The sequence below is a fragment of the Pangasianodon hypophthalmus genome, chromosome 13 (genome assembly GCF_027358585.1).
Source record: "Pangasianodon hypophthalmus isolate fPanHyp1 chromosome 13, fPanHyp1.pri, whole genome shotgun sequence".
NCBI lineage: Eukaryota > Metazoa > Chordata > Actinopteri > Siluriformes > Pangasiidae > Pangasianodon > Pangasianodon hypophthalmus.
The window spans coordinates 2,397,483-2,418,732 of NC_069722.1; the positions used below are offsets into that span (position 1 = coordinate 2,397,483).

At 37.5% G+C, this 21,250-nt stretch overlaps 1 protein-coding gene across 4 annotated transcripts; it reads left to right on the forward strand.

Annotated features, from left to right (window-relative positions):
• Positions 1-425: 425 nt before the first annotated feature.
• On the forward strand, positions 426-21,171 carry nbr1b (NBR1 autophagy cargo receptor b). 4 transcript variants are annotated; one of them, XM_034309962.2, is made up of 22 exons: positions 426-662; positions 2,037-2,099; positions 2,192-2,210; positions 2,368-2,390; positions 2,596-2,814; positions 4,110-4,187; positions 5,385-5,581; positions 5,665-5,790; positions 6,062-6,265; positions 8,228-8,387; positions 8,944-9,027; positions 9,292-9,477; positions 11,451-11,582; positions 12,732-12,822; positions 13,618-13,734; positions 14,741-14,899; positions 15,010-15,174; positions 16,151-16,550; positions 16,704-16,801; positions 17,329-17,398; positions 17,510-17,606; positions 17,698-21,171. In XM_034309962.2, the coding sequence occupies exons 1-22, from the start codon at positions 561-563 to the stop codon at positions 17,869-17,871; spliced, it is 2,964 nt and encodes a 987-aa protein (XP_034165853.2). In that variant the 5' UTR covers positions 426-560; the 3' UTR covers positions 17,872-21,171. The 4 variants fall into 4 exon arrangements, with proteins under 4 accessions (XP_034165853.2, XP_034165854.2, XP_034165855.2 ...); XM_034309963.2 differs by having other exon boundaries at positions 12,732-12,807; XM_034309964.2 differs by having other exon boundaries at positions 2,596-2,772.
• Positions 21,172-21,250: the final 79 nt, after the last annotated feature.

A 21,250-nucleotide genomic window follows, 5' to 3' on the forward strand; every position in this document is an offset into this window, starting at 1 on the left:
ATTTTATGATGTATATCAAGTGTGAAGAAGGGTCAGGACCATGTTATTCACCCAAACCAACAACCTTGAAATGTTTTCACTGCCATCATGAGGTGATACAATGCAATAACACACACACACACACACACACACACACACACACACACACACACAGTTCACTGTATTTTGGTAAATTTCCTTCTCTGACACACACTTGGTACATCTGAATAGCCAGTAATATCGATTACAAGCTTGTTCGGTCATTTCCTTCACCGGAAGTCTATACAATTGCTAATGTTTTTTTTTTTTTCTTTTTTTTGGCTACATAGGAACAAATTGCTCGATTTGAGACACACCCAGGTGGCTCGCGCTGACTGACAGCCCCCTCCCCGCTGTAAATGACGTCAGCGCCGGACGTCGCCCGGTCACGTGACTCCGTGGGCGTGTTTACAAGCGCTGATGTAAACACAGAAGACGGTTTCCGAAGCCTAGTCCTGTTTAATCGTCTGGTTGTTTTTCTGAAGCGTGTTAATCGTGTGTAGTCATCTATGCAGCGGCTCGGACGCCGGTATTAAGGCGCCATGGACTTGTACATCAACCTGAAGGTGAATTTTCGGGGCAACACGAAGAGTTTCTTGCTGTCCGGCTCCGAGACGAAGAGCTGGGAGTCTATGGAGGCCACGGTGAGCGCGAGGACGGAGGGCTCTTACCGCATACTGCTCATCTCATGCACATCATCTTCAACAGACAGGATTTTTTTTAAAGATATAGATGTATAAATGCACAGGCATGAGCATGGGACTGGAGAAGAAAAGCATGATTGTTATGGCTGTAGTGTCTGTAGGCCTGTTAAACCTTTAATCCGGCATTATCAGGGATGTTCATGACAATAACGCGACCATTTTGCTCGTGCGTGGTTTACTCCTCCATATTTAACCATTACCCCTATTATATTATTCATATTCCTCAGATTTCTTCCCTTTTAGTTTCCTTTCAGCACTATTATGATGTTTTAATTCTGATGTTTGACTCACACCTGACTCAGCTAATTGGCAAACGTGTCACGTGATGAAAGTGGGCGTGTCAGTGTGGGTTATTTCAGGTCATGTGAGGTTGGATAAGGTAAACATCTAATGCACTGAGCACTTTTATTATTATTATTATTATTTTAAACTTTAAACCTTATCCCAATTTTTATCATTTTATACAAATACAAAGCACTAATTCCTTTATTCATCAGGTTCCTGTGGCATGCAGCAAGCAGTGAATGAATGCATGAATGATCATATTCATCCACTTGCCTTGGTTTGAAATGTCAAAAAAAAAAAAAGGCCAGACAGTAGGACAGCTGTAAATTACAGGTTTATATGAATGCACTTGTTCTGAAATGTTATCGTTTCTATAGAAACAGCTCATTCACAGGGATTTGGACAGCAGACGCTTCACATAATTACTCTGTAATTTATGGAATGAGTCTCCAGTGTCAGTGCTTTGTAACAGTCAGAGGTAAAGGTGTAACTTTTACGCTTTCTGGGTTTCACAGTAACATGACAAGCTGCATTTCTTTTGGCTTATTGACTTCAAGAGAGAGAAAAAGAGAGGTTGGTGAGGTTGAGTGCTATAACATAACTGAAAACAGGAACTAACTTGTTTCGTGGAACCCTAAATGTAGCTATAATGGGATAAAAGTATAACATGTCATTCTTTAATAAATGAAAAAGTAAAACACTTCATGACATGCTGGTATAGGAAAATAATCAGCTTGAGGGTGTAACAGTATCTCCGCTTCATCACACCAGCCTGTCTGTATTTATTCTCAAACAGATTTCACCATATCAATAAAAAAGTCCCTGTGAATGACCTGTTGCTATGGAAACGATAACGTATCAGAACGAGGGCATTAATATAAACCTGTGATTTGCGGCTGCACTACAGTCAGAGCTGCTGTAATAGAAAATGAATCAGTCAGAAAGGCATGAGGTGAGAACATTCCTTCGAGACCTGTGTAGCAGGTTTGCGATGTCCCGATGGTCTAAAAGCTGTTTTTCCGCCCACAGGTGAAGAGATCTTTCGGCTTGTGCAGTCTACAGCTGACGTACTTCGATGAGGAAAACGAAGAGGTGAGTGTGTCATCAGGAAGCAGAATGAAATGTTGTCAAGTGTGTAATATTGACACTGCTCTTATTTATTTATTTATTTATTTATGTCGTAGGTGTCTGTCAACAGCCAGCGTGAGTAACAGATTTGTCTGTATCTTATTATTTTTTAAAGTTCAAAAGTTAAGTTTTTAAAATAATAAGATATAATAATAATAATAATAATAATAAGTTTTTAAAAATGTTTAAAAGTGCAGTTTAATTACTCTCTCTTTTTGTTTTTATTTTTCAGTGGAGTATGAAGAGGCTCTAAAGGTACTACATTATTTCTAGTATTTTTGTGTAGCAAAGGTTTTGTGGAAGTCTCAAAATCTCACCACTTGTTTATGTTTGTGATGTTGATTTGTGTGAAAATTGACATATTTACGTGACATGAGTCTCATCTGAGACTCGTAGACCATTATAACTGATTAAAGCAATAACTGTCTGACTGATTAACGCCGTGTTTTTCTCTGCACAGAGCGCAGCGCGGCAGGGCAACAGGCTGCAGATGAACGTGTATGAGAGCAGAGGGACGACCGGACGAGTTCCCGGTCCCGTCCCAGGCCCGGGTTTGTCCCAGGTGAAGTCCGGAAGCCTGACGGAGCCGAAGAAAGGATTCCGGCCTCCTCAGCACTGCCCGAGCCTGGCACAGGCGGTGAGCCGAAAAGTTCAGGCTGCTGTGCCCGAGGAGGGTTTAGTAAGAATTCCTAATCTGCTGTTTTCGCTGCACACACAGATACGGACAACATCGTTTCCGTGGAAACCGGTCTCTGAGACGCAGAGCTGGGGTTGCCGTTACCGCGCTTAGCTGGGTTTCTCTTCAGATTTCTTTTTCGAATTTTAACTCTAATGAAAATGTAAAGGAATCTTTTGTTTGTTTGTGATTACAGCATAAAAGCTTTTTAATAAAAAATAAGTAAGCAATAATGTAAGACAGGCCGGTTATATGGAAAAAAAATTAACGGCAGGGTGCGATGATGCCCTGAAGTGGATTATTTTCATAATTTTCCCAATTATAATGTTTAATTCATTAATAAACAACACGTCGTACGGTTTCGTGGTTTATAGTTAACATCTAATGTTCTGGAACGTCAGCAAGGCGAGTTGGTTCCTGAGGAAACGGTCGTTCCCTCACCAGCATCTTCTGTCCTGTCCTTCGCCCTTGCTCTCTCTTTCTCTGTAAACACGGCCTGTCATTTTACAGAGAAACCAGAAAGCGTAAACTCCTCTGTCCTGAAGACTCGTAAACTTTTCAAAGCTCCGTGACGGTTACAAAGCGCTGACACACGACACTCCTACCATGAATATTAAATAAATCACCCCTAGGACTGAATGATTGCGTGTAAAAATCGCTTACTGAAGAGGAACACGTTTTAGGCACGTTTTCAGAATCACTGGCTCCGTTTATCATAAGCATTGTGTTAAAGTCTGGTAAAGGAATACTCACATTCACCTTATAGAAAGATAAAAGTTACATATAATACAGATAAAATAATATCGACTAATCGCATTTTGTATTGTCAGAACTTACACACACTTTTCCAGTTGTACTGATATAACTGTCAATTTCTCAAACTTTAAATAGACCAGAGACCCATCAGTACAGTGGTTTACTGATTAATTGGTATTAAATGTTGATTTTATTGGTTGTAATCACTGTAATGGTTGGTCCGTGATTTTTATAGTGCCATTTAGAAGCCGCAAAAAACCTAAAAGAAGCAAACCGGGATGAATTTTAATACAGCACACGCACACACACACACACTCAGTCTTGACACAGCAGTGTTTTATATTACTGTAAAATGAATTATATTTGCTGTTAATTTAAAGTTAGAAAACAAAAGAAAGGAGTGGTTCATTCTCTTACAGTGTGTAGGTTTGTTCTGTTTGCTCAAGTATTTTCTGTTTGAGTTTATAATATGAATGTTGTGATATTGAACTGTTTTATTTCTGATGCTGATGTGTAGCTTTTTTTTTTTTTTTTTTGTAAAGGTGACTCTTAATGAGCTAAAGGGCGGTAAAGCAGAGGATAAGACGCCTCCAGCCTGGTTCACCTCCTACATGGAGAAGGTAAATCTGTTATTAAACCACAATATCGTACTCTGAGTTCAGTCCTGAAATTTACATCCATCTCTGTAGATCTGATCACAAAAGGACACACGTTAAATTGAGAAACTTAATTAGAGAATATTTTACATTTGGCCGTGTTCTTCTTGCTACATCTTTCTTTCTGTGACTGAATCCCAAATTCTCCTGCTGAGAGTATAATGTACTTCACTTAGATTTCAACTTTTAAACTTATTTCAATATTTTATCCTGTTGCTATTTTGACTTAGTAAATCAAAATAATGATGTATTATTTTAAGTCAAAATAGTGAGTTAATAAGTTTGTAGTAATGAGATAATGTCTTGAAATATCGAGTTATTAAATCAAAATAAACTGAGTTAAAATAATGACAGCACTTCAAACAGTTTCACGACTAGTGGTTCACTATTTAAAAAAAGCATTTTTTATTAATTATTTTATTTCATTATTTTTTTATTCATTTTATATATTTCAATAACCTCAATATCTATCTATCTATCTATCTATCTATCTATCTATCTATTTACAAGTTGGAAATGTGAGAACTGTAAGGAATTTCAAGACATCTGGATTTTTTTAAGCATGTTTTGTTTGTTTGTTTGTTTACAAATTGAAAAAAATTGCTTATGTAAACATGTTTTATTGTTTTTCTAGTTTTATTTTATTTATTTTTTGAAAACGTGAGATTACTCTGGATAATGTAAAGAAATCTGAAAGTCATTTTTGTTCAGGAAATGATGAGCATTATTTATTTTATTTCTTTTTTATATTTTAAATTTATTTTATTGTCATTTATCTATTTAATTAATACTTTTTTATTTAGAAGATGGAAATGTGAGATTACGGTAGGAAATTTGAAAAAAATTCTCAAGCAAGCTTTCTTTTCTGATTGATTTTCCATTTGCGTTTTGTTATTAGGTAGCTGCACTTGAATGCATTTACATTGCAGATATAATGTGGGAAGACTCATCTTTGCCAGTGGTTTGAGTGGCACATCACAATGTGTCTCCAGAAAGCATTTGATCGTGTTCACATTCTTCTTCTTCTGCTTAAAGAAAACAGTCTAACCTTAGTGTAACCTTTTCATAAACATGTAAACATGATGGTATAATTTAGCTGAATCTGTCCTGATGTCTGTCTTTGTAAAAAATAAATAAATAAATAATAAATGACGCGTTCAGTTTAAGGATCAGGTGGTTCGTGAGGCTGTGGAGAAGATCTGCAGGGAGTTTTCAGGCCAGTGCTGCATCCATAAACCCCTGGGAGCCGAGGCTCAGGTGTCCGAGGTCTCCTCCTCCACGCTGCCTGGAGCTCCGAGCTCGGCTCCGGCCTGCAGCAGCTGCAGAGGACAGACGGCGGGCGGAGGATACCAGTGCAGGTGAGACGGCTGGAGCGAAAGTTCTTGTGTTGAATGAATGAGTTCACTTTACTGACGTGTTGATGTGGTTTATGGTTGCGCAGTGTGTGCACATCCTGCACCCTGTGTGAGCCGTGTAGCTTCTCACACGACCCGAGCCACAACCTGGTGAGAGCTCGAACACCTCTCTCCATCCCCGAACGCGGCTCTCCAGCTCCGGATCAGAGCAGGTGAGCATTCCTTTTTTTCCCCTTTGTCTCTGTTTCCATGTAACATCACTCTACTGACTGTCTGATGGATAAAATGCTGCTTCAAATAGGTTTTGGAAAAAAAGGTGACGGAAAAATTGTCGGGAATAGATGCTGATGTAGCGAGGGTGTGTTCCAGGTGCTCCCTGACTGCGTGTGTTTGCTGTTGCTCTTTTCTGTTGTTCTTTGATAAAATAGTAAAACCAGCAACAGTTCACATTTGTTTAATTTCCTATTCGCAATTTGTTTTTAGGTTCTACAGACGGGGAGACCGCAGCTTTCGCAAGGCCGAGAAACAGCGCTTGAAGGCGGAGAAGCGGCAGCTGAAGGCGGAGGTGAAGGAGATCAGGAAACAGCTGAGGATGGAGAGGAGGAGTCTGCAGTGGGGCTGTGCGGGAGACGGAAACTCCTCTCCTGTGCTGCTACAGCCACGAGCCACGCAGGCCAACAGCCCCGAGTGCGCATTGTTACAGGCACAATAATATCAGATCACAGAACTGTAAAAATCTAATCTCATTATAGCGAGCTGTCTCCAATACGGAGTGTGCTTTATTACAAACAGATAATAATGTCTGATTATAGAACTGTAAAAATCTAATGTAATTACAGGGAGCTGTCTCTAATAAGGAGCGTGCTTTATTACAAACAGATAATAATGTCTGATTATAGAACTGTAAAAATCTAATGTAATTACAGGGAGCCACGCAGGCCAGCAGCCCCAAGTGCACATAATTACATGCATAACAGTGTCTGATTATAGAACTGTAAAAATTCAAACTAATTACAACACTATAACAGCGCCAAAATAGACATTATTAACATTATTATATGCAGATAATAATGTTTTATTATACAACTGAAAAATCCAATCTAATTACAGCGGGCCAACAGTCCCAGGTACGCCTGATTACATACCTAATAATGTCTGACTATGGAACTGAAAAATCCAATCTAATTACAGCGAGCCAACAGCCCCGAGTTTACATTAATAAAAATAATACATACAGATAATTGTCTGATTATACAACTGTGGAAATCCAATCTAATTACAGCAAGCCACAAATACAAAACCGCCAAGTGTGTATGATTATATACATAACAATGTCTGCTTATATGACTGTAAAAATCCAATCTAGTTACAGCAGTCCACTCATTGTTACATGCAAAAACTCTCTGATTACAGAACTGTAAAAATCTGATCTAATTATAGCGAGCTATCTCTAATAAAGAGCATGCTTTATTACAAACAGATAATAATGTCTGATTACAGATATGTAAAAATCTGATCTAATTACAGCGAGCTATCTCTAATAAAGAGCATGCTTTATTACAAACAGGTAATAATGTCTGATTACAGATATGTAAAAATCTGATCTAATTACAGCGAGCTATCTCTAATAAAGAGCATGCTTTATTACAAACAGATAATAATGTCTGATTACAGATATGTAAAAATCTGATCTAATTACAGCGAGCTATCTCTAATAAAGAGCATGCTTTATTACAAACAGGTAATAATGTCTGATTACAGATATGTAAAAATCTAACCAAGTTAGCCAGATCTAATATCTCTGAGTATGCATTATTACAAAAGGAAAATAATGTCTGATGTTCTAGAAATGTCCAGTAATCTAATAAATCAGCTAAGGTGGAAAAGTTAGTAATTAAATACTATTTGTTAATAAAAATGTATAATAATAATAATAATAATAGTAATAATATCTGATAATCTAGTCCATAAATTTAATAATATATAAGCTAATCAGCTCTATCATTTAATAAGTCTGATCATTGAATGATGTCTAATAATGTAAACTCTGCCATCTAACATCTGATTAATAATGTCTAAAACTTAATAATGCCTAATAACGTAATGTCTATCATCTAGTAATTACTGATAATCTAGCAATGTCTAATAATCTAATAAGGCCCTGTAGTCTAATCATCTATTAGTCTGATCATCAAATGTTTAATAATGAAATGTCTATCATGAAGTAATGTCTGATAGTCTAACAATGTCCGATAATCTAATCATCTATCTCGTCTGATCTTTGAATAATATCCCATCATCTAATAATGTCTGATCATCAAATAATGTATAATAATCAAACGTCTATCATGAAGTAATGTCTGATAGTGTGATACTGTCCGATAATGAAGTTATGTCCAATAATCTAGCCATAAAAACACTCCTTTCATTAATTACAGGTCTTAAGAAGTTTGTATAAAAGTGTGTTTATATTTAATCTCACACAGCTATTTATTTATTTGAGTAAAGACACACATTAAGCTCAAGCAAATTTGGTAAATTACTGAAATTAGTTTCCTCTAAACATGTATTCGACTGGGTAAAAATAAATCTATGAGTGCATTAAGGCTGGAGAATGATCTGTTGTGTTTTATATCTCTGTGTCCTCAGGCGTCCTAAGCGTCCGTGTCCTCTAGCTGTCCCTGCGATGACGGCGCTGCTGCTGGACGAAAATCTGCCGGACGGATCACGCCTGAGGCCTGGGACCAAATTCATTAAATACTGGAAGATGAAGAACAGCGGCACAATGAGCTGGAACTCGGACACCAAAGTACAGTAACACACACACTCGAGTCTCACACACACACACACACACACACACACACACACGAAACTCATTTCCTTAACAGCAGCTGCACTTTGTTAAACTGTAAAACCTTGTCGTTTCTATAGTAACAGATCATCCAGAAGTGGAAGCTCTTCATAAATAGATTTAAAAACGCGTAGTCTTTGATATGGTAAAGTTTTCTCTAAGGAGACGTTTATGTAACATTTATGGAAGGAGTCTCCAGTGTCAGCGCTTTGTAACGGTCAGCGGTAAAGCTCTAGCGGTTTCTCGGTAACTTGAAAAGCTGCATTTATTTTGTCTTATTAACTTCAAGAGAGAAAAAGAGATGCTGGTGAGCTGTTTATAGCTTCTGTAATGTAAGGAACAGGAACTAACTTGTTTCATGGATGTTACACAACATTAAACTATAATTGTTTTGTGTTTTTTCATAAAAAAATTTTAATCATTGGTAAATTGCTGTGTTATAAGAAGAATAAAATACTTTCTGATGTGCTGTTATTGGAAAATAATCATCTCTTTTCTGTTTTTTTTTTTTTAGCTGAAGTTCATGTGGGGGAATCTGGCCGTAGGTTCGGGGGAGAGGTGGAGGGAGGTGTCGGTGCCCACACTGCAACCAGGTCAGGTGTGTATCTGAAAAAAAAAATCAGCTTCATACACCATTTTCTCATGTCCTGTCTGGCTTGTTCATTTGAGATCTAAATCTACATCCAGATGTCTGTAAAGCTGCATTATGACTGTGTGTGTTGTTAAAAGCCCTATGCAAAAAAAAAAAAAAGGAAATTGAATTGGATTTAATCAAAAAGGTGAGGAAAATTGGAATGATGGAATGGAGAATGTACGGAAGAAGAAGAAGAGTGATGTGTGTGTGTGTGTGTGTGTGTTTCAGGTGGGATTAGTCAGCGTGGCTCTGTGTGCTCCCACCCTGGAGGGCACCTACACCTCACACTGGCGCCTGGCGCATGGAGGAGAGCAGTTCGGGCCGCGGGTTTGGTGCAGCATCGTTGTGGATCCCGACGCTCCGACTGCCATCTCCGCTGACGGCCTGCTGGTGTCTCCGTGTGTCACTCCTCAGGTCAATACACTCACCAATATCTCACCATATACAGTACTGTGCAAAAGTCTCAGGCACCCTGTATTTTTTTAGTACAAACTTCATCGATTTGTATTTTCTGACTTCTACATTATTGATTCAGTACAAAAACATTTTAGATTCCAAACATTAGTTTTCCAGCACAAAATGAAATGTTACAGAAAAATGTTTGTATGTCAGTAAAGAAAGCAGCAGATTCCATAAGAGACACTTTTCAGATAAAAACATAATGAAGGCTGCTGGGTTTCGCTGCAGAAATAAGAAGCGAGTCGACAGTCAAAGTCTCCAGAAGAACTGTGGCTGCTTCTGCAAGATGCTCAGTAACACTTCCAGCTCATTTCCTTATAAAACTGCACACACTGCACCTCAGATACTGTCACACCAAATATTGACTTTGTTTCATTTATTACTGTTTACTGCTCTTTATGGTATTTTTTTAAATGTAGAAACATTTAATTTCATTATTTTTGAAGGCATCTTTGCTCTACAGCATTTCTTTGCACGTACCTAAGACTTTTGCACAGAACTGTATCTCACCATAATATTATACTTCCTGTCTGTGAATCTCAAACTACTGCACAATACATCAACTTTTATCAGAATTAATTCTAATAAAGAATTATCATTGAGAAAACTTTTTTTTATGCGTGGTTTGGGAAGGTGTGCGTAGATATGGTGTCACAAAGATAAGTCATTAGAGAGGAGGGTCGATACTAGTGAAAGATACTAGCCATCATTAGGCTGAAAAAACAAACTAGACCTATCAGAGAGATAGCAGAAACTTTAGGAGGGCCAAATCAACAATTTGATACATTCTTAAAAAAGAAGGAATGCACTGGTGAGCTCAGCAACACCAAAAGTCCTGGAAGACCACAGAAGACAACTAAAGTGGATGATCACAGAATTCTTTCCTTGGTGAAGAAAAACCCCTTCACAACATCTAGCCAAGTCAAGAACACTCTGGATGAGGTAGGCCTATCATTGTCAAAGTTTACAATCAAGAGACACCTTCATGAATGTAAATACAGACAATTTACCTCAAGATGCAAACCACTGGTAACACTCGAGAACACAAAGGCCAGATTAGACTTTGCTAAAAAGCCTCTTAAAAAACTTGTTCTGATGCAAGATTAACTTGTACCAGAATGATGGGCAGAGAAGAGTATGGAGAAGGAAAGGAAGGGCTCATGATCCAAATCATACCACATCATCTGTCATGTGGAGGCAGTGTTATGGCATGGGCATGTCTGGCTGCCAATGGAACTGGGTCACTGGTGTTTATTGATGATGTGACTGCTGATGGAAGAAGCAGGATGAATTCTGAAGTGTATAGAGCTAAACTTTCTGCTCAGATTCAGTCAAATGATGCAAGACTGCTGGATAATGACCCAAGAGCTTGGAAATGGAATGTTCTTAAAGGGCCGAGTCAGTCACTTGACCTCAACCCGATTGAGCTGCTTTTCACTTACTGAAAACAAAACTGAAGGCGGCTGCAGTAAAGGCCAGGCAAAGCATCTCAAGGGAGGAAACCCAGCGTTTGGTAATGTCCATGGGTTCCAGACCTCAAGCAGTCATTGACTGCAAAGGATTTGTTTCCAAGTATTAAAAATAATCCTAATGATTATAAATAAAGTGGCTGTAATTCCTAAACAGTTAATGCAATATTTTTGTTAAACCCCTTGAATTAAAGCTAAAGGCCTACACTTCATTCACATCTTGACTGCTTCATTTCAAATCCATTGTGTTTTTAAAATCAGTAATTATTTTAAGTATACACATTATACACCAATCAGAATGTTTCTTAAATTGCTAATAAAAGCACTAACTAGGACTCGATTGTTATATTAGGGACCCGGCCTGAGTCACGGTCATATCACAACTGCTGCGTGAGTTCAATCAAAGAAACACACCTTCGTCTCACTGATCGTTCCTCTTTCCTTTCCTCTCCTCTCCAGGAGAAATCAGCTCGGACTTTAGAGAGGGAGGAGAAAAACCGCACGGCGTCCCGGGAGCCGCTGCTCATCACCGTGGATCAGGACTGCGATCAGGAGTTTTACATTCCGTCTGTGGATCTGCTGACAGCACAGGTACGCCTGATCATACGGAGAAATATCACTGCTTTATAAACACCATGCAGAGGGGAAGGAAATGAACAGTGAAGTGAAAGGAAATGGGAAGTCATGTGTGCGCGAGCAGAAGCAGCCGCAAAGCCAGTGGCATCGTTCACACACTCGCATACATATTTCATGTGCATCTGGAGGATTAAAAGCGACGTCCACTAGACGGCGTTTCAGATCCAAAACACCCTTCTTCATCAGTTTCCAATTCAGACTGTAAAATGTTGAGCGATTTCACACACATTGATGTTAAAGGCGCTGTAATCATCGGGATTATTGTCCTGAGCCGCGTCTCAGATTGAAAAACTCTGTCCTTACATTCAAAAGTATTTATGTTTATAATCCAGAAGACTGTTACGCTGAACAGAGCTTTCAGTAGGTTTGAAAGGTTTTTAAAATCCAAACACTGACTGTAATAGGAAAAGCGGTTAGTGTTAGGGCTCAATAACAGTCTAGAATAGTACATTAGAACAGTGAGATTTAAGCTTGTTGGTTAGTTGTGGACATGGTGTACACATGGCTGTACTGCCCCCTGCTGTTCATGTTGGTATTGCACCATGTGGATGTGTTGTGTTCATGTCTGAGGATGTGCACAAGCGCCGCTCCAAACACGGGATCAGTGCCGCAGCTTCCTTACGTACACCTACGTTTATCCAAATCTAATTCTTTTTTTAGTTCTTTTCTTTTAAGCCAGTTTTCTTCTTTCCTCTTCTTGATCATCTTTTTTTCTTTAATTGTTTCTTTCTTTTTTTTTTTTTTTTTTTTTTTTTTTTTTTGCTTCATTGTTTTCTTTCTTTTCTCTTTTACTTTTGTGGTTTTATTTCCTACTTATTTATCCATTATTCTTTTTCTTACTTTCCCCCCTTTTTAAAATTTGCTTTTTTTCTTTCTTTCTTAATCCAACTCGAAATTGATCTGACCTTCCTGCCAACTTTTCCACACAGTGTAAAAAAACTCATTGATTTCCACACAATCATCACAATATTCTGCCCTACTGGTATATCGTCCCACCCCTCACATACCTTTTCATTACAGCACACTGTCTTTTTTCATCTAAACTATTTGTTTGATTGTAAATATTTAAATATTGGTACAAATACTGTATTTATTTATTATTAGGACTTGCTGTCATTTGAGCTTCTGGACATTAACATAGTGCAGGAGTTGGAGAGCGTTCCCAACAACACTCCCGCAGGTAACACTCCCTCAGGTAACACTTTACTCTTCACTGCAGTGTTCTGAGCAAACTCTTCAATGTGCTTTCTCTGAAACACTTAAACTGATATTGTACGGAATAACACACTCCAGACCGTGCTGTCTGAAATAAAGCATTATTTTCACATAACAGCGCAGTCTGGAGTGTGTTATTCTCTGTTAAAGCACAGCGACTTTCCAACAGTTACGATGTTTAAAGTACTAACGTACGAAATGTTGCACATTGTAATGGTTTATAGTTAGATTTAAAGTTGTGGATCGTCCGAGAGACAAGTTAGTTCATGTTCTCACTTCTTTTATAGCCATGATAAACAGTGAAGGATTGCCCAGCCTTTCTCTCTCTCTCTCTCTCTCTCTCTCTCTCTCTCTCTGATACACTGCTGATACACTGTTAATGCACCATGACTGTTACAAAGCCCTGACACTGGAGACTCCTTCCATAAGTGTTAAATAAACGTCTCCTAACAAAAAACATCACCACATCAACTATTATATATTCTACTTTATTAAACAGCCTGTTTTCTTTTAAAAATATGTTTATTATTAGTTGTAGATTACGTGGCACGTCCACTGTACGAGTCGCTGTGTATGAGCTGTTACTATAGAAACAATAACGTATTAGAACAAGCGCATTAATACCACTCTGTCGCTCACGTTACAGCCGGAGCTACTGTCACTTCCAAGCCATACGGTTATACAGAAATAATACACACTTTCTGATCAATCAGATTCAAGCATTCAACCACGTGTGTGTGTGTGTGTGTGTGTGTGTGTGTGTGTGTGTGTGCAGATATCACTCCGTGCATTTCTCCTCTGCCCCATGATGCACTGCTGCAGGACAAAACTCCTCCAGGGCTCATTCAGGAGGAAGCTGGAGAGGAAGCCCAAGCAGTCAATAGCATTCTGGGTAAAAAAAAGAAAATATGCAGTGCTCATTTACACTATGTATTTTCTTTTCTTTTCTGTTTTTCTTTTTTCCCCCTTTTTCTTTCCCTTTGCTTCCCGTCCCTTCCCTTCTTTTCCCTTCCCTTCTTGTTCATCCAGTCCTTTATTTCTTCTTTCCTTTTTGGTTTTTTTTCTTTCCTCCTTATACATCCAATTCTTTTTACATCATTTTCCCCCTTTTGTCTTTTTTTTCCCTGTTATTTATCAAAAAAGTATGCATTTCTTTTGTTTTCTTTTATACTTTCTTTTTTCTTTTTTTTATAGTTTCTTTTGTCCCCCCATTCATTGTGTCCTTTTAAAATCCTTTTTTGAAAAACATTTTCCCTCTTGTTCCATCATCCTTCTTCACATTTCTTTTTTTTTTTTTTTTTTTTTTGCTTTTCTTAAATTTTGTTTTTTCATTATTTTCTTTATTTTCTTTTTTCTTCTTTTAACCAGTTTTGTTTCAGGTATATAAAAATAGGTCTATATAAACAATGCTAATATGATTCTAGGGTTATGAACTTGATCAACAATGACGCTAATATGAAATTAATAGTCCTTCGTTTACTACTATGAAATTAATGTTCCCTCAGTGAAGCTGATATTTAAAGGAGAAATTAATAATATAATAATGCAATTTAAATAAAATGTATTTAAAATTTAAATAACTTTTCCCCCAAAATACAGAATAGAATTATCTATAATCCATTATAATTCAATAATCCATAGTGTACAGATGTGATCAGCTATAAGACATTAGTAAATAAATCTTAAATCTGTTTGAATAGAATGTTGTCGTGTTACAGATGACTGCTGTTGAGTTCCACTGATTGAATTAAACACTAAAATTTTCCTAAATGGTTTAATTTTTTAAAATATTTTGTTTCACACTATAATACCTCTTCTCTTATGCAGGGTTTTTAGTGAGCTGATTATGAGTTTGTTTCTTTGGGTGTGTGTGTGTGTGTGTGTGTGTGTGTCCTCAGACGTTGCTCAGGCTCCAGAGTTAGGAGGAGTTCCCGCCCAAGAGAAAGGAGAGGAGGACGTGATTGGCCGTCAGTTTGTGAGTGAGTCTGTGATTCGTTCCCTCACGCTCGGGGGAGTGTTAGATCACGGCATCCTGCATGGGAGAGTCACCACCACTGGTGAGTACACCGGAAATCAGCTTTCTTTTTTTTTTTTGGTTTGAAATTGAACACATAAAAAAGTGTATGTGTGTGTGTGTGTGTGTGTGTGTGTGTGTGTGTGGGGTCAGTGTTGCGTCCAGCACCGCAGGGCTCCGTGTCTCTCTGTGAGAGGAGGATGGACAGAATGTCAGAAAGCGCTGATGTTCCGCTCTCAGATCCACCTAAAGCCGAGCCGGAGGAACTTCCGGATCCTTCTCCTCTCATCTCCATTCCTGCTGAACACATCACTGCAGGTGCACGAGTGACGACATCACAGCCGCCGTGCACTCATTCATCATTCACATCATATATTCACTTTCTCTCGGGAACTTCTGCTGAGAACTGAACAAAAGTTAATTAATGCAAAATCACTGATGTTTCGATAAAAAAACGTAAAAAAAAACCCAAAAAAAACCAAAAACCCTTTTCTTTTTTTTTTAATGTTATTTTTCATTCCATTACTCATTCATCCAAAATTACAGTTTATACTCGAATTTTATTCTCTCTCTTCTCGTTCATCTTTTTTCTTGTACTCTTTTCTTTGATTTTATTTTTTTTCTTTTGTCTCTCTTTATTTTTGTGTTTCGCTTTCCTGCATATTCATTCAAGTCTCTCTCTTCTCTCTTCTTAATTTTTTTCTTTGGAAAAAACTTTTCTTTTTCAACTTGTTTTTCTTTGATTTTCTCTTTTTTAGTTTTCTTTCTATTCTTTGCCCTTTGACTTGTTTTTGCTTTCTGATTTATTCACCCAGTCATGTCTTTCTTTCTTTCTTTTTTCTTTTTTGCTTTATTTTCTTTTGCTCCTGTTTCATCTTCGTTCATCCAGTCCTTTATTTCTTCTTATTTTTTTGGTTTTTTTCTTTCCTCCTTATACATCCAATTCTTTTTACTTCATTTTCCCCCTTTTGTTATCCAGTTATTTTTCTTTTCTATTTTACCTTGTGTTTTCTTTCCAATTTCTTCATCCAGTCTTTTTTTTCTTTTTTCATTTTTAAATTTATTTTTTAAATATTTCCTCCTTATTTAGCCAAACCTGTCTCTTCTTCTTTTTTCTTTTTTTTTTTTTACCTGAGTTTTGTCTTTCCCATTATATACAAAATCTTTTTTCTTTTCTTTTCTTTTCTTTTCTTTTCTTTTCAGTTACATATGTAGGTAGCACAGAAGCAGTAGTAAGATGAAGCTGTACTGAATGAATCACTCTGTACGTTTGATGTCTTGTGCGCTTGTTTAGATGAAGGGAACGAGTCAGATATCGAGCGAATCGTTGTGGATCCTACTGCTGGAGGCGAGCAGTTTGAGGAGGAAGAGGACCCCGAGGAGAGGAAGAGGAATAAGAAGGAGGTGGAGAAGGAGAAAAAGAAAGCGAAAGATGCAGAAGAGGGTAAAGAGAGTCGCAGCAGGACGTCGTCCGCCTCCTCGGAGGATTACATCATCATCCTGCCCGACTGTTTCGACACGACCCGTCCTCTCGGAGAGTCCATGTACAGCTCGGCTGTGTCCCAGCAGGGAGACGAGAGCCCAGAGCGTGTTCGCGCAGACGCTAACGACATGCTGTGCGCATCGCAGACTCTGGATTCGGTGCCGCTCACTCCTGTGATCGTAGCTGCGCCCAGACCTTCAGCCAAGTCCAGGTGTGTGTCTGAGGTTTTTTACTCTGATCATTTAAAGTAACATTTTCTCAGAGCTGTAGATGAGATCTGTGATATGACTGAGATCCTGCCACGCTGCATTTATCACTAAATAAACAATCCTGCAATTCTTTTTTTATTTTTACTGAACTGCAGCTCAGAGACGGAGGAGCAGCTCGGAGCAGCAGAGATGCCACAGGAGGAGGAGCTAAATCAGCCTGGAGGCAAAGAGGAGGAGGAGCCAGAAGATAATGGTACACACACACACACACGCGCACACACACACACAAACACAAGATAGGTATATATATATATATATATATATATATATATATATATATGTGTGTATATAGTATAGGTCCAGAAAACTGTAAACTGTCTAATATAGAGTCCACTACAAATTTTTTAAAAATTACAATTTTGTTTTTTATTCTATTTAAATTTAATATTTATCATATATTTTATTTATTGTTTATTGTATATCTCACTAGGGTTAGGGTTACTGTCATACGTTCATCTTATTAAAGAGATGTTGGTATTATTACTTACTATCAAAAAAATTAAATGTTTGTTTATTATATTATATTATTTATTTTTTTTTACATTTTTATTTATTTATTTATTTATTTATTTTTTGCTTAATATCGAACTAGAATAATATATAACATATATTTGTAATGCACTGTATCAAGATGTTTATATATATAGTTGTTTCTATTCTTTTCTCGTTAAATATTTGACTGTATTGTTGATAATCTGGTGCTAATCCGCTGCGTTGTAGATTCTGCATCCAGTCCATCAGACACGGCGAACTCTTGCACTGCTGCTGACTCGGAGATCCAGGAGCTGAAGTAAGATAGAAAATATCTTCTACCCTTCATCTTAATAATGTGATATGATCAAGTAGGAGTGTATTACCGTGTGAAGTGTTACGTAATGTCTGTGTTGTGTGCTGTTCTCAGAGCGAACAGTATAACAGGAGGTCTGGTGAAGGGCGCTCTGTCCGTGGCAGCCTCTGCGTATAAGGCTCTGTTTACTGGACAGTCCGGCCCTGAGCAGGTCACTGCACTTCTCTGTGTTTATTTCTGTAAGGCCAGTCCTATTATAAACTCCTCTGTTTGTAAGTGACCATGCCTCTTTTTTTCTCTAGCTTCCTGAAGAAGCAGCCACTCAGGATGCCATGATGGCCGTCCTGGTAGAGATGGGCTTCGCTGATCGGGCGCTGAATCAGCGTTTGCTGCAAAAACACGGCCCGAACCTCCTGGACGTCGTAAACGAACTCGTGCACATGCAGGACAACGACTGGTACACCACCCGCTACTGACACACTCGCATAATCTACTTCCTCTTTTCTCCTCGTCTCTTCTTCTGTGTGTGTGTGTGTGTGTGTGTGTGTGTGAGAGAGAGAGAGAGAGAGAGAGAGAGAGAGAGAGAGAGAGACAGACAGACGTGGACTAGGATCCAGTCTGGAGTGTTTCTGTGGGCCATTTTAGGGAAACAGGGATCAAATCCAGATTAGAGAACTCATGAGAATTCCTCTTCAGCATTCCCAGTGTTTGTCAGAGTGAATTGATAAAATGCGTTTACGTTCGTGTCGTTATAGGAATCGTTGTTAGACTGGCGGTCAAAAGTTTTTGGACACCTTGCAAATTTTTTTTTTTTAAACATTTTCAGAGCAATGTTCTAGAGCTGTGCGAGAGATAGGGACAAACGTTGATACAGAGAACACAGAGTGTACTTAAGAAGACGTAGACCTGTGCTGTTGTAGAAGTGCTCATTTTTTACTTTATTTTTTTTTTCTGTAATATTTTGTTTCTCTTCACATTCCACCAGCTTCAATAAAATATCTGCTCAGGCAGAGGAGGACAAATCATTAAGTTATTAGCAAGGAAAAGGTCCAAAGTTTGGTAAATGTTTTCAGGAAAAATCAGGAACAAGTCTCAAAAAGCTGTGCAGTTTAATAAAAAAACTTGAAGAGGTCTAGAAAAATCTGGAACAAGGTCTCGGAATTTTTCTGGACAAAAGTCTGGATTGGAAAGCAGTCTTAAACTCTGGAATTTTTCTGGACAAAAGTCTGGAATTAAAAAAAAAATAATAATTTGGAACAAGTCTCCAAAAGGTGTGGAGTTTAATAAAATTATCTGGAATAAGTCGTTAAAAAGGTCTGGAGTTTTTATAAAAAAAAAAAAAAAGATGATCTGGAACATGTCAAGGTCTGGAATTAAAAAACTGGCACAATTCTGGAAAAAGTGTAGAATTGAAAAAGTATTTTGGAAAAATTACCAGAAAGGATTGGAAAAAATACAAACCTGGAACAAATTTCTAGAGTCTGGAGTTTAATAAAAGATAACCTGGAATAAATCTTAAAAAGGTCTGGAATTTTATAAAATAATGGAACAATCCTGGAAAAAGTCTACAATAAAAATCATTTGGAACAAGTCTAATGTAAACACAAGCTTTAGTGTTTAAAAATAATAAGACTCAAAAAGGTCTCGAAATGAAAAAGTACTGGAGAAATTCTGGGATTAAAAACGATTCTGGAAGAATTTTGAAATATGTTTTTCTGGGAAAAAATTAAAATAATTTAAATAAAAAAATAAATAATTAAAAAAAATTGAATAAAAAAAATAATAATTTTGAAGAAATCTCAGAAAGTGTTTTTTTTTTTTTTTTTTTTTTTTTTTTTTTTTAAATCGCACAAAGACTTAAACTTGGTGTCCTCAAACTTTTGCCAGTCCGTAACTGTAGTTAATTTATTAGAAGGAAACCATAATGCAAAAAAAGTGATATAATCATGACAATGCATGAAACCGGCTGAAAGTGAAACGTTTCACAGAGAAAATGCTGAATTGTTACGTGTGTTACTACTGACTTTTAGGTTATTTATAAATAGTTGTAGTGTTCCTGCTTGTAGCTTTTTGCGTCTGAAGTGTGTGGGTTTTATTCTCTGAGAGAGAGAGAGAGAGAGAGAGAACATGGAGTTCGATGTGCAATAGAAGGGCTGGGTGTGAAATGTGGCTTTAACTTTATCGAAGGGCGCGGACTTCGCCACGTGACGGTGAAATCTGCATGACTTTTAAGTTGAGGAATGTACTAAACTTTTTTTTGGGATGCAGCGATACCATTTTTTTCAGCAGGAGTGCATGTTTTTTGGTATTCATCAGTACTGATACGGAAATAAACACTTAGTATTAATCAATCACGGACGTCATGGAATCAGCTTATTTAGCTCCGTTTCTGTTTCCCTGGTTTCAGTAGAGTCCATCATGAGTGTACATGTGTGTGTTTATGCACTTAGGCTACTAGAGTCGTTCTTTATAATGTCCGTGAGTTGATTTTCATATCAAATGAAGTGCTTTAGCTAGCTACATTAGTTAGCCTGCATCGAGTAGGATTGCAGAAAATAGCAGCTTTGTGTCTTCATTCCGTCAGAATTCTTTTTTTTTTTTTTGAATATTTTTTATTTTAATTTTCGTTTTTTCCTCACATAGCCAGGGTTCACTGCTAGTGATGAACTCCTCGTAGGAAGACGCTGTAGTTCCTCCTCTTGATGTTTTGACGAGGAGTTTGCTTTACTTTGATTATTAATTGTAAAATACGTCCAGATCGCTGTCATTAAGCTTAATCCGTTTATTAGTCACGCTGTATGAGAGCATTTTTTACAACTTTTAGAGCTCAGTAAATGAGTATTGGTATCGATGCATCCCTGATTTTTGTTGTTGTTGTTGTTGTTGTTGTTCATGGATTTAAAAAATGCACTTGAAGATCGGCTGTGTTTGCTGATCCTCAATCAGAACTTATTATAGTCTTAAAACGAATTCGGATAATAATGATGATGATGATGATGATGATGTGGCATCTGCAGTGTGTAATTTAAAATGTGTTGCTTTAAAAATTCTATGGTTGATCTTAAAACTAAGGAATGATAAGTACTGTATCATGCTGTGAACCATTTCGCATTATATAATTAATATATAAGGAAAATGATTAACAACTTGAGTGGCAATCATAAAATATCTACACGTGATGTTAAACATTGTAGAAATGCTTGTAGTGAAGAAGCAAAAAAAAAACCAAACAAAAAAAGCCTTGTGGAAATGATCTATATTTTGATAATTCAATTTCCCTTGTACTTGATAACGTACAATCTAAACGCACCTTAAGGGAATTTTCTGTAGCTCGATCCGAATCCAAAAAGCGTTCCACGTTAATGCTGTGTGAATTATTTCCGACTTCCTGACGTATTGGAGAATCTCATGCTTGTCAGAATGGGTGTAAATACTTTTACTTTCATGGTCTGTAAGTACACAAAGTGTACATTTATATTTACAAGTTTAACTTACTCTAATTATTAGAAGTTTCCTTTTTTTTTTCTGCGAAGACATCCCCTAATTTCTTCCACTGATTCTGCACCTCTCTCTGGTGCTTTTAGGAGTCATTAGAAATGAAAAAATGACCAAAAAGACGTGGACCATGTGCTTCGTTTATTTATTAAAGTGGAAAAGTTTTCTGCTTGCACCGTGACGAGTGGAAAGCAGCGCCGTGAATCAACTCATGCTGTTCTTTATGTAACACACACCTGCTGTATGAATCTGTCTGTAATAAACAGTCATAAATAAATAAATCTGTCTCGTTCCTTAATGTGCAGCTTTATATCACAAAAACAAAGCCTGAAGTGTGTTTAAAAATGAAATCAGACCACT